The sequence below is a fragment of the Agrilus planipennis genome, unplaced genomic scaffold (genome assembly GCF_000699045.2).
Source record: "Agrilus planipennis isolate EAB-ADULT unplaced genomic scaffold, Apla_2.0 scaffold153, whole genome shotgun sequence".
In the NCBI taxonomy this organism is placed as follows: Eukaryota; Metazoa; Arthropoda; class Insecta; order Coleoptera; family Buprestidae; genus Agrilus; species Agrilus planipennis.
In genome coordinates, this window is record NW_020438996.1 from 400,468 (window position 1) to 414,717 (window position 14,250).

At 34.2% G+C, this 14,250-nt stretch overlaps 1 protein-coding gene across 1 annotated transcript in view; it reads right to left on the bottom strand.

Annotated features, from left to right (window-relative positions):
* Positions 1-1,229: 1,229 nt before the first annotated feature.
* Positions 1,230-14,250, bottom strand: part of LOC108738063 (apoptosis-resistant E3 ubiquitin protein ligase 1) — a 31,613-nt gene continuing 18,592 nt past the window's right edge. Inside the window, exons 8-12 of the mRNA XM_025975764.1 lie at positions 12,145-12,505; positions 11,763-12,052; positions 11,337-11,657; positions 1,755-2,017; positions 1,230-1,701 (exon numbers count right to left, since the gene is read on the bottom strand). Coding sequence (XP_025831549.1) covers positions 1,599-1,701; positions 1,755-2,017; positions 11,337-11,657; positions 11,763-12,052; positions 12,145-12,505 — 1,338 coding nt within the window. The 3' untranslated portion in view covers positions 1,230-1,598. The remainder of the gene's footprint in view (positions 1,702-1,754; positions 2,018-11,336; positions 11,658-11,762; positions 12,053-12,144; positions 12,506-14,250) is intronic.

A 14,250-nucleotide genomic window follows, 5' to 3' on the forward strand; every position in this document is an offset into this window, starting at 1 on the left:
AATGTCGAGATAGGTCTTTCAGAAATTAAATGAAAGACCATTAAGACACCAAGTTTCAAGTAAATCTGCCCACAAATAATATATGTTCCATTTAAACATTGCAACTCCTCTTCACCGTTCATCCCACCCTCAACAGAGATTAATTTTTTAACCAGTTTCAAGTAAATCGAACCAAAAACAAACATGCAATCTTTGCTAATCCCTTTCAGCTTCCTAAAGAGGTAGAATTTTGTAAAATGTTCAAATAGGTATGTATGTCACTAATTTTATATGAAAAAGCATTAAAGTAAAGTTTCAGGTAAATCTGACTATAAATAAAACACCATACTTAACCATAGACACCACTACGTTTAGCTGCCACTTGCGTTTTGTTATACGGTTTTTAACGACTCAAAAAAAAATTCAATATATTTCGATTTTTTATGGCAGAAAATATGGTCGACCCCACTTCCAAATAAAAATTCTTTAATTTTACTAGGATTTTCAAAAAAAAAACAAAACTTAACAATTAGAAAACACTAAATATAAATTAGATAATGATAATTGCGATATACATATGTTAGACAAACGTAATATAGGTGAAGATAATATTTAAAACCTTATTAATATTAATATTTATAACATATTGAGAAGTCAAGTGTAGTCCATCATATTTTAAAAATTAAGAATCAGAATTTGATGTTTGGAAATGTTTACATATTCAAAACAATAAAAATTATCTCATGAATTCAGAGTTTGGGTCCATTCCTAACTCCGTCTTCTAACTTTTGCCAAAAGGTTTAGTTGATATATATTTCTAGCTATTCTGACAGGCATTCTATTTATGAAGCAGAAGTACTTTTGTTGTTGTTGAAGTTGATTTTGGCCCCGTAAGCCTTCCTGAACTTATTTCCTTATTTTCCCTGATTAAGTGTGTGATTAGTGAAATATGTATTAATGATGTAACTTGGCTTGTAAGCCTTTCTAACCTTTAACGGCTATTGAGAACACATACTACCTTTACACTGAATTCCTTTCCTAATTATTTCTCATATTTTTTTTAACTTCCCTGCTTTTCGAATGTTCCGATTTGGTTTCAACAATTAGGTATCAATAAAACTCTGAAGCTTCGAGTAGTTGCAGTAAATTTTATTATTCCAGAACCAGTCTCACGTTGTTAACGCCACATTGTAACTCGGTAAAACATGTGTTGGTAGGGAAAAGGTTTTGTGATATTATAACCAGGGTGATTCTATTTATACTTTATTTACTTCATCTAATAGTAAGTATCTAAAAGGAATCACTTGTGGATTTGTGAGTTGTTATTACACAATGAATTTAAGTGCCCATTGCATTGACAAACGTAACGATAAGGTGCAAAACTTATCCATTCTGTAATAAAAATTAATCATTATAATACTGTTACACTATCCTACTACCTAGCATTTAAACGTAGGTACATATATACATGTTTATATACATTTATACATGTATATAAGAAGACGTATAATAAGCCACTTTATTATTGCATATGGAGTAAATTAGTGTATAGCAGCCGCGTTGGAAAACTACCCTGCTGCTTATAATATGTACTATTCAACAAAGGTTTCTTTTTCTTTTCAAACCATTCCGAATCCTTCAGTACCCTCGCTGATTGCTAACAGAAGTGCTTTCTCAAATTGCTCGTAACTTTCGTAATCAGGCAGGCACAACTGATTGAAGCTGTAAAAAATCAAATAATTTACTGATGTGAAAGATTCCAAAAAATAAATTACCATGTATGCGCGGTTGGCAAATTGCCGAAAGTTGGTGCTGCAGTTATTTGAAATTTCGGACTAAGTTCTTTGAAACCGCCTGGAGGTAGTTGGGAACATCCTGTTGTAAATTGAAGAAGTCGAGCCATTTCTTCTTGCGTAAAATTACTAACGGCTGCCCAAAACCATCCTATAATACGCCGAAACTCTAAAGAGTTTCCGTTAACTACATGATGAGATTTAAAATCGGATATTGAATACTGACCGGTACCACACAAGAGTAACTGAAATCAAAAATAAAACCAAATTGAAAGAACCAGAATCCTTGGATAAAAACTTAACTGACAATATTTAAGTTAAAAAACACGATAAAGGTACTAAAATGTACACATCTAGTTATAAATAATAAGTTTTATTTTTCAAACCAAGTGATGTATTATGTGGGTTCGTGTATATTAAAATTATACACGGCGAGTCATAACTATTGGAACTTAGAGGAAGTGGAACAAAATATGGAGGTTGGACCAAATAACATACCTTAATTAAATGTTGCTGTGGAAAAAGATACAGGGTGTTAAAGGTGACATATTCCTAATAAAATATGTTTGCATTATTATATTTTGTCTATAAGAAATTACGTTATCATTAAAGATCGATGAAAAAGATTTTAAATTATTCGTTCACAAAGATAGCAGAGGATTTAACAAAGAATTTTAATAATACATTAACTGTGTATAGAGTGAGTCTTCTTTTTAGTTTATTTATTCTTTTACCACATTTTTAACTTCCCATTAGGAAGTTATTGTAATTGGGTCGAAAAGTGAAATCGGAATTTTCATTATATTTCCACGTTTTAACATATTAGTAGCATGCTAGCCAATTTTTTTGATGATGTGTGTATGTACGTACGTACGTACGTACGTACGTACGTACGTATGTACGTACGTTCGTATGTCAGCATTTTTTTCGTTTTCGATATCTCAAGAACGGATTGAGATATCGCCCTCAACCAAAATTTTTTCGAAAGATATTATCATAATGAAGATCTGAAAGAAATTTGAACGAAATCGGTCAAGCCGTTTTTTTTTTATAAAAAAAAAAACGAATTAATTACAAACAATTTAATTAAAATACGTTCTAATCTAATCACAACAATGAAGTTACGGAATCAATAATAACGAAATATCATTATTCAAGACAGGGAATAACATATTATAATAACATATTATAATAAAAATTTGTTTATAACAAAATGAATTGTTATAAACAATCGATAAACAATAAAAAATAGTATTTACCAATTGACTGATGCAAGTACTCTATCAATTCGGTTTTCTCAGACGAAATACTGTTTCTTATGGGTTTATAAAATGACGAACTCTCAAACATTGTTTGTTATTTATTATTGTGCCGCGTTTTTTTCAAACTTTAGAAACGAATGTACTTTACAATAACTGTATTATCTAATGGGAAGTTAGTCGTATTAGCACCGACCAAAGTGTGCTCAGACCAATTTTTTTAATTTAAATCGACTCACTACGAACTAATACTTTGGGTATGTGAATAATGTGGATAAACCAGTACAGATTACCCCCTAACAACTAATTAAATACTCGAGAAAAAACGTTTGTATCCAAGCATATATAATTAGATCCAAACAGTTGTATTCAAATTTTGGGCGATTCAAACGGATTTAAGCAGATCCAATTAAATTTAAACATATTCTATGTTCTAATTTTACGGAAATGCGAAGTCAACCATTCAACCAGTCTTATAAACGCGGTCACCCTAACCAAGTTTTAAGCCGCATCGATGCTGCTTAAGTTCAGTTAACCCGGTGTTCAATCATTACGACTATATTACAAACTACTAGACATGAGGTATTACAAAGTGCTTTAGTACTTTTTGAAGTCAGCCAAAATAATGTTTATCATCATTTTGCATTTTTGAAAAATTTGAAAACTGTTTTTAAGGAAGAATTTTTCTTGTTTTTTTTTTGTTTTAAAAATGGCCAAAAGTAACTTAACATAATTTTGCATAATTCAAAATTCCAACAAAATTTTAGTTTCGAAAGAGGAGAACAATTTGTTTATTATAAACAAAATTACTTTTATTGTTATCCTCCAGTCTTTATAACTATTTATACTCATATATGCTTAAATATGTGTGTATATGTTTAGATATGCTTGGCTATACGTATATCTGCTATAAAACATGAAAATTACGTAACCATTTGTAAGTCCCAATCTTCATCGTTTTCGAGAAAAACGTAGTTGAAGTGCTGGTAAATTCAATTTTGATCCTGGTTCATAAATATGACCTGCAATGTGCTGCATTCAATCAGTTGGTGATTACTAGTATTACTGTGGTATTTGTTTTGTATGTTTTTGCTCATATATTGTTTATTTCTTAGTGTGATTCAGGGTTTTTATATTAACAGCCAACCCCTAGTTGCAATTTATTCTTATAACGTTCAACCTTGTGCAGTTCAATAAACTAATTCAGCAATGCAACAGTTTGTGAACTATTGCAGTAAAAGAATTTAATTCTTCACATGGTTTTGTACAGTGCTATTGTCTTTACCATTGTGGTATTGTATCACTGTTTCGGCAACTGACATATCCAGTATGGACATATGGCGATATGTCCAATTATTTCGGCCACGGGCCGAATTCGCCACCTGCCTCCAACACATATATTTAAAGTTTACGTGTGTTAGGTACAGTTGCGTACAAAAACAAAATTTTTTGGTCTACGACTGTTATGGGTGAACAACTGTAAGCCGGAGTAGCAAAAAAAATTCATTATCTTATTGCATGAAAAAAAATTGGTTTTTATAACAATATTTGTATTTTAGTCTCGCCCCCGTAATTTCATAAACAAAACAAATACTCTATTCTATTCTGTTCTACTCCACTGACATTACACTTGCATTATAAATGATGTCTTGTGATAGTGACAATTCCTGCAAGTGTCCTAGTCTCAATGCAATAAGGAAAAAAGATACCCGAAGCAGAATTGCCTTTCATAAATGATCAAAGAAGCAAGCGTGAAATGTGCATTGGTCCTATAGACATAATATATACAAAGAATCTTTTAAAACAAATTAAAAGAATGGAAAATGATAGTAGGCCTGCTGTATGAACCAATCGCAAATACCAGCGGAGTTTGTTCTACTAAATCCACGGCTAGTTTTCAGTACACCGGAATCTACATCTACAGATAGTGATGTAACTGATATTGGTAAAATGATATTGATTTTAAATGAACTTACCTTCAGGGGAACAAACAAAAAGCTGAAGAAAAACAAAAGAGCGATGTCAAAACAGAAATTCACTGGCAAATACAGCTAAAGCTGCTAATTTGACGGGTATGTCAAGCACAAACGTAATCAAATCTAACTTCCAACAGTACCAGGAAAAATAAGAGCATGTTGAGTAAGTATTGAAGGATCGTAATATTAAGGCAAACAAAATTGAAGAAAGCTGAGATTTTGAATCAAAAATACAAAGATACATTGGAACAGATTCTGAATTACCACCGTAAAACAAGCATTTCGAAGATAGACTGGACGAGTTTGATTGTTTTGACAGTAATATGGTGATAATATAGTAATAGTCCGTAGTCTTAAAAGTGAAAACGAATTTAAATAACGAATTGTAGGAAAAAACCTTTTCCCAAAAAAAAAACGATTGTAAACAAACAAGTGAAACCAAATTCTACAATTATCTACAATATGGACGAATCTTACAATACATTAAATAAAATTATAAATTGTTTGTCAGAAAAGCAGTGGTCCCTGTAGTAAATATTTTTTAAAGAAATAATAGAAACAAGAAAATGCACAGTATTTCGTTCTTTTACAACAAGGACTAATCTAAAAAATGTCATAATTTAATTTATTCGTGAATAAGCTTATGGATCACCAAGTGTGTAAGTGCTGTAACGATCTAAACGCTATGCCATGTAAACAATGTAGTAAATTGGATCAAAGTGCAAAATGATGCAATAATAATGCTCAAATGAACTTACCTGATATTTTATCGTAATTATGTGACGTGTCTAGTCCGAATATATCACTTACTTTACTATCTCAAAGTCCCGGCATTCTGTAAGCGAGTGTGCATATTTCAAAGATCAAAGGAGAAAACTCCCCCCATTAGATCTTCTTCCAGCTGCAGTCCTTTAACTAGCTCATTCCAGTCTATAGACACGGAATTTAATCACAACTCCTGGGAAGAAAAAGAGTAAGGGCGTGAAGCGATATCATCGGACTAGGCACCTCACATAGTTAATTAAGTTCATTTAATCGTTAAACTATGTTTCGGTGTCTAGTCCAAATACATCACACATTTTAATACCCTATAGATGTTTAAAGAAGAAGGAATCTGCATCACACAAATTTAATGAGAGTAGAATGAAGTAGAAGTAAAGCGAATATATTTAAATTCATAAGCAATACAAAACTCTACTAAAGTAACGGAAATTAACTAAAAATTGAATGCAACACAAAATTGATTTCTGTTCACTATTGGGCAATTGTAACACTTGGCAAAGGTGGAATAATCGAGCCAGTCTGTAGATTCCCTGATGGTCTCTATGGAAAGGACATTCCGAACGTCACCGAAGTAGAGGCATTTTGTGCTGAATCAATCAATCAATCAATGAAACAATCTAGTGTCCACCCTTGCTAATTTTAAGGTTTCTCTTATCCAACGAATTAAGCTTTGTTTTGTCGCGGCTATGACGTTTTTTCAATAATTCGCAGTGGCCGAAGTGCCCGTGTAACATGAAAGTAACTGAGGGAAGTATGGACCAAGCATTTTACATTGTAGGACAAAGTTCAGCCCAAAAAAATTACCCCAAATTCCATAAAATTTATGTGATGAAACCGTTCGACATGTGTGTTAACACATTCTGCCTTCGTATCTTCAAAAAAAAAAAGAAAATCGTCTAAAGAGTTAACAGAATAGCCTTTAAAACGAAGTTTCTGGACCACTGGTTTCAGCAGTTTTGTAAACGCATAAAACATACAATATGTCTTTATAACGAAACTTCTCATGACTTTTACGGGCAATAAGAAATAAGCATCCTATAAATCGATCGATTTCAAAAAAGCACTTTTTCGTGTCATTCGTAATACTGTACATACGTTCCCCATTTTAAAATGAGGAGATTATTGAGATAGTTCGTATTTAAGATGAAACGTTTCTTGCCGTTAAGTTTGTCGCTAAAAAGATTCGGGAGAGGGTTTGCTCAAGATGTGAGCAGCATTGGAGAATTTCCCCTTGGCATAACAATCCGCCAATTGTGTTGATCATAAGTCTATCTGCCTCGTCTGAAAGCTATGTTTCAATCGGCTGAATTAATTGTAGAGCAGATAACGGATAACATTTATCCATTTGGACAGGTTTGGCCCGAATAAAAAATCTGAAAGAGGACATTTACCAATTTATTTTTAAGAGACTTGTTTAAAATAGGCAAAACTAAACTACGTCGTGTGATAGATAAAAAATGTTTTTTAAAACAGCGAGTATTTTGCTTAAACGTTCCTGACAATCAACATATCAAGCGTCCTGATTTTTATATCCTGTTAACATAATGGAATTTATTCCGGGTTTGAAAACACGTGATACCAAAAAGTCACTGTCTGTCGACAAACCATTCGAGACGAGATAATGCCAACAAGAAACTAATTTCTGGCGGATTGTAAATGTATTTTCTTAATCAGTTTTTCCTCGGCCTTTTTATAAACAACATTAACTAATCATCAGGTAAATCAAAATCCGCCTGAAGATATAAAACATCATTATTTTTATGTTTCCGCCCTGAGAATGAGCTATGCTCTATGGCATAGAGTTTATGCTATCGCACGTTCGGCCGCTTCTGGTAATGGGCCGATACAAATGCGCTCGCTCGGTGGTGGTGTATCGAAGGGATTCGTGATGCGAAAGAGGGGTATATCGAGGTACAAATTTGATCAATTCCCTTTGTATCGCCGCGCTGTTTAGAAAACGCCGAACGAGAATGCATCCCAGATCGACTGCGGTGCCGAGCATGACGATCATCTATCGATTTTATACTATAGCAGTGTGACTGGTTACACCCGTTTCACTTCCCGAATTAAACTTTTAAGCGTTTTAGAAGAATTTTTTGCTCTTGGAAACGCAACTAGAAGATGGGAGTCTTCTAGAATCTAGAGTAATAGCATGTTCAGTACAAAGGGGTACTTACATGAAATAAAATGCTTCCAACACAGCAATATACGCATGCAGAACACAAAACTCCGAACGAGCTAGCGAAAGGTTTGCAGCTGGAAGAGGATCAAATGGGGGAAGTTTTCTCCTTTCGTCTTTGAATTATGCTCGCGCATTTGCAGAATATCCGAACTACAGTGAAGTAAAATAAGTGGTATCTTCGGACATTATAGTACACAAGCGTTATAATAAATAAATTGTGTTTCTAATAATATTAGACATAATTCATTATTTGGATAAACGAAATTTCAGTAGTCACAACCAATACAGCATTTGATGTTGCACATTTTCCTTTTGATTCCGATAACTGTGAAGTGGTCAAGCGGGAAAAACAATATATCCCGTTAAGACTAAAGCTCCTCAGTTTAAAGGCGTATAAAAATATTTCCAGCAATAAACATTTTATGTTTGTACCTAAATATACCTATTAAATCATGGTTTTGATTAAATAAGTACTTGTGTTTTTATGTTTGATAATATTGTATATGCAGAGTGTTTTTAAGATAAATGGAGAGAATTAGAGGGTGCCAACTAGTGCAATTAGAAATTGTAGTGATTACGGCAGCCTGGTTATAGTACAGTCATTTGGTAGTTTTGCTTGGAAAGTTTTCCGGGAGTTTTGAAAATTGGTAATTTTATAGATTTTGAGGTGCTCATTCCGAATTTCGACTTTGCCACATCGTATTTTTGCCGCTCGCGCCGCCATATTGGAAAAATGGCACCAAAAAGCAGTTTTTTGACAATGTCTCCTTTCCGACTCATTTTACGATAAAACAATTATATACAAAATGAAACTAGAGACAATTACTTACAATTTATGTATCTACCTTTTTTCCATAAAGTCAACAGTTTAGGAGAACGAGCGCCGCAAAGTGTACTCCAACACGCATTTTAGCCAAAAAACTCATTTCCTCACCACCTTGAGGTAGAGTAAGCGGCGCATTTTTTTTTAATGTGGTATCCCCAATAGGCCTAATCCACATGCAATTTGATATCCTAAAATTTAGCGTATTCTTCTTCGCTTTGGTGTTTTTCCATATTTAATCCTTTTTCCTTTATTTCAATCACTTNGACATATAACATTTATGTATATAATATAGATATTATAAGCAGTGGTATGGGAATGAACAAAATGCAGAGCAATGGGGGTGGAAAAAACCAAGAGTGGGCTAATTCCTGTCACCACACTCGAGTCCCCAGCTCCAGAAAGCTTGTTAAAACTCATTTCTTGCAAATGCGAAAAAGGATGTCAGAAAGCTTGTGGTTAGTGTTCTATTATATGCACGAATTGTAGCGGTACCTGTGGTAACTCGCAAGTTTCATCACCAGATAGTGATGAAGAAGAAGAAACAGACTATAATTGTGCAAGTATACGATCAAATCGAGAACAAAGAGGATAGCGATGAAATGAGTTTTTTTGGCCAAAATGCCTGTTGGAGTACACTTTGCGGCGCTCGTACGCCTAAACTATTGACTTTATGACAAAAAAGGTAGATACATAAATTGTAGGCAATTGTCTCTAGTTTCATTTTGTATATGACTGTTTTTATCGTAAAATGAGTTGGAAAAGAGATATTGTCAAAAAACTGCTTTTTGGCGCCATTTTTCCAATATGGCGGCACGAGCGGCAAAAATATGAGGTGGCAAAGTCGAAGTTCGGAATCAGCTCCTCAAAATCTATAAAATTACCAATTTTCAAAACTCCCGGTAACCACTATTTTTCGAACCAAATGACTGTACTATTAAGGAACAAAAAAAATTGTAAGAAAACCATAACAAGCCGACTATGAGCGCGATTTGGTAACGTAGGTGTAACAGTAGATCTCTGAATACAACCAACTGCAATAACTAAACATCTACACATGCATGTAGTGTAAAGTAAACAATGTCTAAAGTAAACATAAATAAATCTTACCGCCTATAAAACAAAGAGTTATTCCGTGCATTATCAAACAAAACAATATTCTCCACAATTAACCTGGTTCGAGAATACAATCAAATCCCAGTTGCTTTATAGCATTATAGCACGAGCAACATTTACAAACAGTGTTTACGTAATTAAATTCATATTGTGTACCATTTAACAAATCAAAGTTCAAGTTGTTCTTTACTTGATACAGTAACAACAATTATTCGAAACCAAACACTGCAAAACAACTGCATTAATGTCTTGGTGTACTAAACTTTTACAAATTACTCCAAAAGAACTTCACCGCTACGATACCACAAAATGGCTAACGACGTATTCCAATTATGTAACAACTTGCTTAATCAACCTAGTATTCGTTCATCTATCGAATAAATCACACAACGTTTCATCTGGTCATCAACAAACAGTGATTGTGCGAAAAAGTCACGCGTTTGCATTCCGTGTCAAAAGACCAAAATTTAGATCTGGACTACCAAGGATGCAAACATCACCCTTAGGAAAAAATGGCGTTTGAAGAACTTTTTTTGCCGAAACCACTGACACAAATGAGCTCACGGCAGAAAATCAATTTTCTGCTAGGCTTGCTAGCTTCCTTTAACATCTATCACACTGTCAAATGGATTTCGTTTTGTACAACAGCGGTATGGATCATGTTGCATCATTCTATCAATTATTCCACAAAGACATACTGACCTACTCCATTAATATTATATTGTTGAAATAGTGTATTGAACTGCATACCGGTTGACTGAAATCACGGTTGATAGAACAAATTACTACTAGAGGTTGACGGAATAGCTTCAATCACCCTTCTAGTAATCTAACAAAGAATACAAAAAGTATAAGAGGAGCACAACACTGATGGTACTAATTACCAGCTGATTGAATGCGGCCTTGAATTCTAGTTTTTTCGAGCAGGTCCTTGACTACTTTCAAATACGTTTTTTTGTTTAAACAATGAACCTTAGGACCAGCTATTGTCCATTTTTTCAAAATTCAAATCGAAGTAGTTTCCGAAATATTCTATGGGTAGTCACCGTGTATATGTATAATACAAGATACCTCTAAAATAAGTGCAAGAGCTTTGGAGTGTCAACTAGATGCAATAGAAGGTTGGTACAGCAGTGCGGTTAAGAAATAAAAAGGAATTGCTAAAGGTGTATGTTAAAATACGTACAGACCGTACGGGTGCAAAATGTGGACTACTTATCGATCTGGTTTTGAATAAATTGAAAAATTGTAATGAAATTGATAAAATTTCATTATTATTTTCTTTTTTTATTATTTTATATAAATTAAAAAATTGGTGATCATTTTCCTGACTAATAAATTACAGGAAATTTTCTAGTTAGTTACTATTAGCATAAAAATTAGCACATGTGCAAAGTTATAGAAGAGAAGTTGTTTAATGGGTACCTCTAATTCATTTTCATCAAATATACTGAGAAGATTATCGGGAATGAGTTCGTTAAGCCCCTTTAGAAACGCATCCACTTCGTCTTTGACATTCGTTGCTAATCGAAATTGAGCTAGAGCGTCTAAATATTGATGTTTTGACGAATCATGCACTCTAAATTTACTGCCGTTGGGAATAAGTTCGACGGTTCGCGACAATTGTCCAGACAAGTCGTATATCTCCTCAACAAAATACAGTTCCATGTCCATATTGTCAATGTTATTTTCCAAAAGAAATTTGATTTTTGCCAGGTACAAGTCGGGATCGTCTTGTTCAAAATACTACAATAATATTAAATTAAATAACTTTTACTTACGAACGTATAAACTGCTATATATATTTATACCTATCGATATAATAGAATAAGGCACATTATAAAAGCTTACTTTGTAGTGAACTCTTAATCCAATAACTTGAGCTAAGAAAGACCTTGTAAATTTTGCCCGAACTAGTTGCCTATAAGAACCTCCGAGAGCGCTTTCGTACAGGCATTTTCCTGCGATTTTTCCCGCAAACTCGTAGTGTCGCAGTTTAAGATGAGAAGGTCTGTTTGGGTTTGGATGCACTAAAGATTGTTGACCATCGTGAAAACTCTTGAAAAGGCCGTTTTTAGAATCAAAAAGTTGAGCACAAACTAATTCGAACCATTCTCTTCTAATTCCGCCCCAGTCAATCCCTGTAGCGCGAAACATAAAAATAATCCGTTCTAAATATCTACTACTAAACACGTCTAAATAATAAAAACAATGTTGAATAGTATTTCCTTACCTTGTTCTCCTTGGAATACAATTTCAAAATTTTTACACCAGTCATTAACAGAAAAGTTTTTTGTCGCCTTCATACTCGTTTCAATTAGTTTTTCTCGGTTTACTTTGATAGTTAACTTTTCGTGATAATGTTTCTGATGGAATTTTCTCACTTCGTGATAAAAGAAATCCTGTTTGTCTTTAAATGTTTCAGATCCTCCCACATTTTTCAATAAGAATTGCATAAATGTTGCCGCTATCACATTTCTTTCTTTCGATACAAGCTCGATCATCGGTTGGCAACCATCATCTATGTAAAAAAAGCCACCCATATGTTCCGTCTTTTTTTCTGTCGTTGTTGTTGCGTTTGTTCTAAAACTAAACTGAAAATGTTCTTTTCAATAATTTCCTCTGAACAGATAACCTTCAGTAGAATATGTGATAGCGTAGGTATAAGAGTGTATTTAATATACAAAATGATTATGATTACTTAAGAATGAAAAATCTAGAAACTAAAAGTACATGAGATTAACACGTCTTCTATATTTGTAGCATTATTTGGACTGTACATTTGTCTTTAGAAAATAGTACCTCACATATGCCTTTACAAAAAGCATGTACATAATAACCTAACCTAAGCCCTTAATGCACTGCATTTAATTCTAGGTGGCAGTAGCATAATACACGCCAATCAGGGAAACCTTCTACAAGCCTCTAGGCACGAATCACCACTATAACGTAAGCTGAAAACATAATGTATAGCACTTCACACAAGCCAATCAAACTGCTTATGGCATTATACATCATAAGTTAGAGAATCATTATATAGACTAGGTGTAACCCGTTCAAATTCGGATGGTGAATAGCATTTGAAAGTATTTTCACCTTTACCTAACTCAAACCCTTTCTATCTTAGTAATATTATTGTGTATACTTTAATCAGTGGCAGACTAAGCCCGTCAGAGATCCGGGGCAGCAAAGCTGAACGAGGCCCCCCAGCTTTTAGTTTTTTAGTTGGTTTTTTTTATTTTTTGTAGCGTGTTATATGTGTTTTCGTGCCTTCAATTTACTGAACTCCTCAATAACTTCTGTGAAATCGATTTCTTTTAAAATTTTTCTTTCTATTGAAAACACGACTAGATTGACCAGTCGCTCCTGATGCAGCAAAAATCAAATACACTATTACACTTTTTAATGAAATTACTTTGAACGGATAATAACGCGTTTATTACTTTACAATTTGAAAAAAGGCTTATCCGTTCGCGAAAATATCAGAACACACTAATAAATTATTAAATATCAACGTAATGAAATTTAATATACTTTAAATGAGGCCAATGATTATTTTTCGACGTAAATAGAATGTAGTGAATGTAAATGTAGGCATACAAGCGTAAATTATTTGCACATTATTCATTCAGGGATTCCTGGGGAAGTACCCGCTACAAAGACGGGACGGGACGCCCCTTCCGCCCCCCTAAAAAAAAAAAAAAAAAACTTTTGGGTGTTTCATTCCCACCAGCCACTAGTGCTGGTGGGCGGGCAGTCCCTCCGGACTACGCCGGAAGGTAGGGCGGAAGGCCCTCTTCAGCCTGCTTTCAGGAATCGTGGGAATGGGTGGGTGGTGGTTCGGGTGAGAAAGATGAGACGGACGAAATGAAGACAGAAGAGAGTGAAAGATTATCTGTGGAATATTACTGCCTCCGCATTTGCCTAAGTGATCCAAGGAAACCACAGAAAAACTTGGACCAAGGCAGACGGACCCGGAATCGAACCGGCGTCCTCCCGAATGCTAAGCAATGGTCTAGACCTCTAGGCCATGCCGCTCGGTGGGGCCCCCCTGTTAGTCCGCCACTGACTTTAATATTTGTGTATCATAATTATCATAAGTTCGTCAGTCCTAAAAAATTAAAGTGCGCAATATAGTGGTGAATTAATAATTATTAATTTATAATGGTGGTATTCATTCATAAATTAGTGAGTAGTCAGAAAGATATTACGTGACATTCGGTGTCAGAAGTGGGGTTGAAGGGAATTGAAGAAGGAGGAGGATTTTGAAAAGTACCATCGGATATTCCAGAACGTTCCACCGGTCAACTTTCTGGAAGTTTCTAACGATACGATTAAC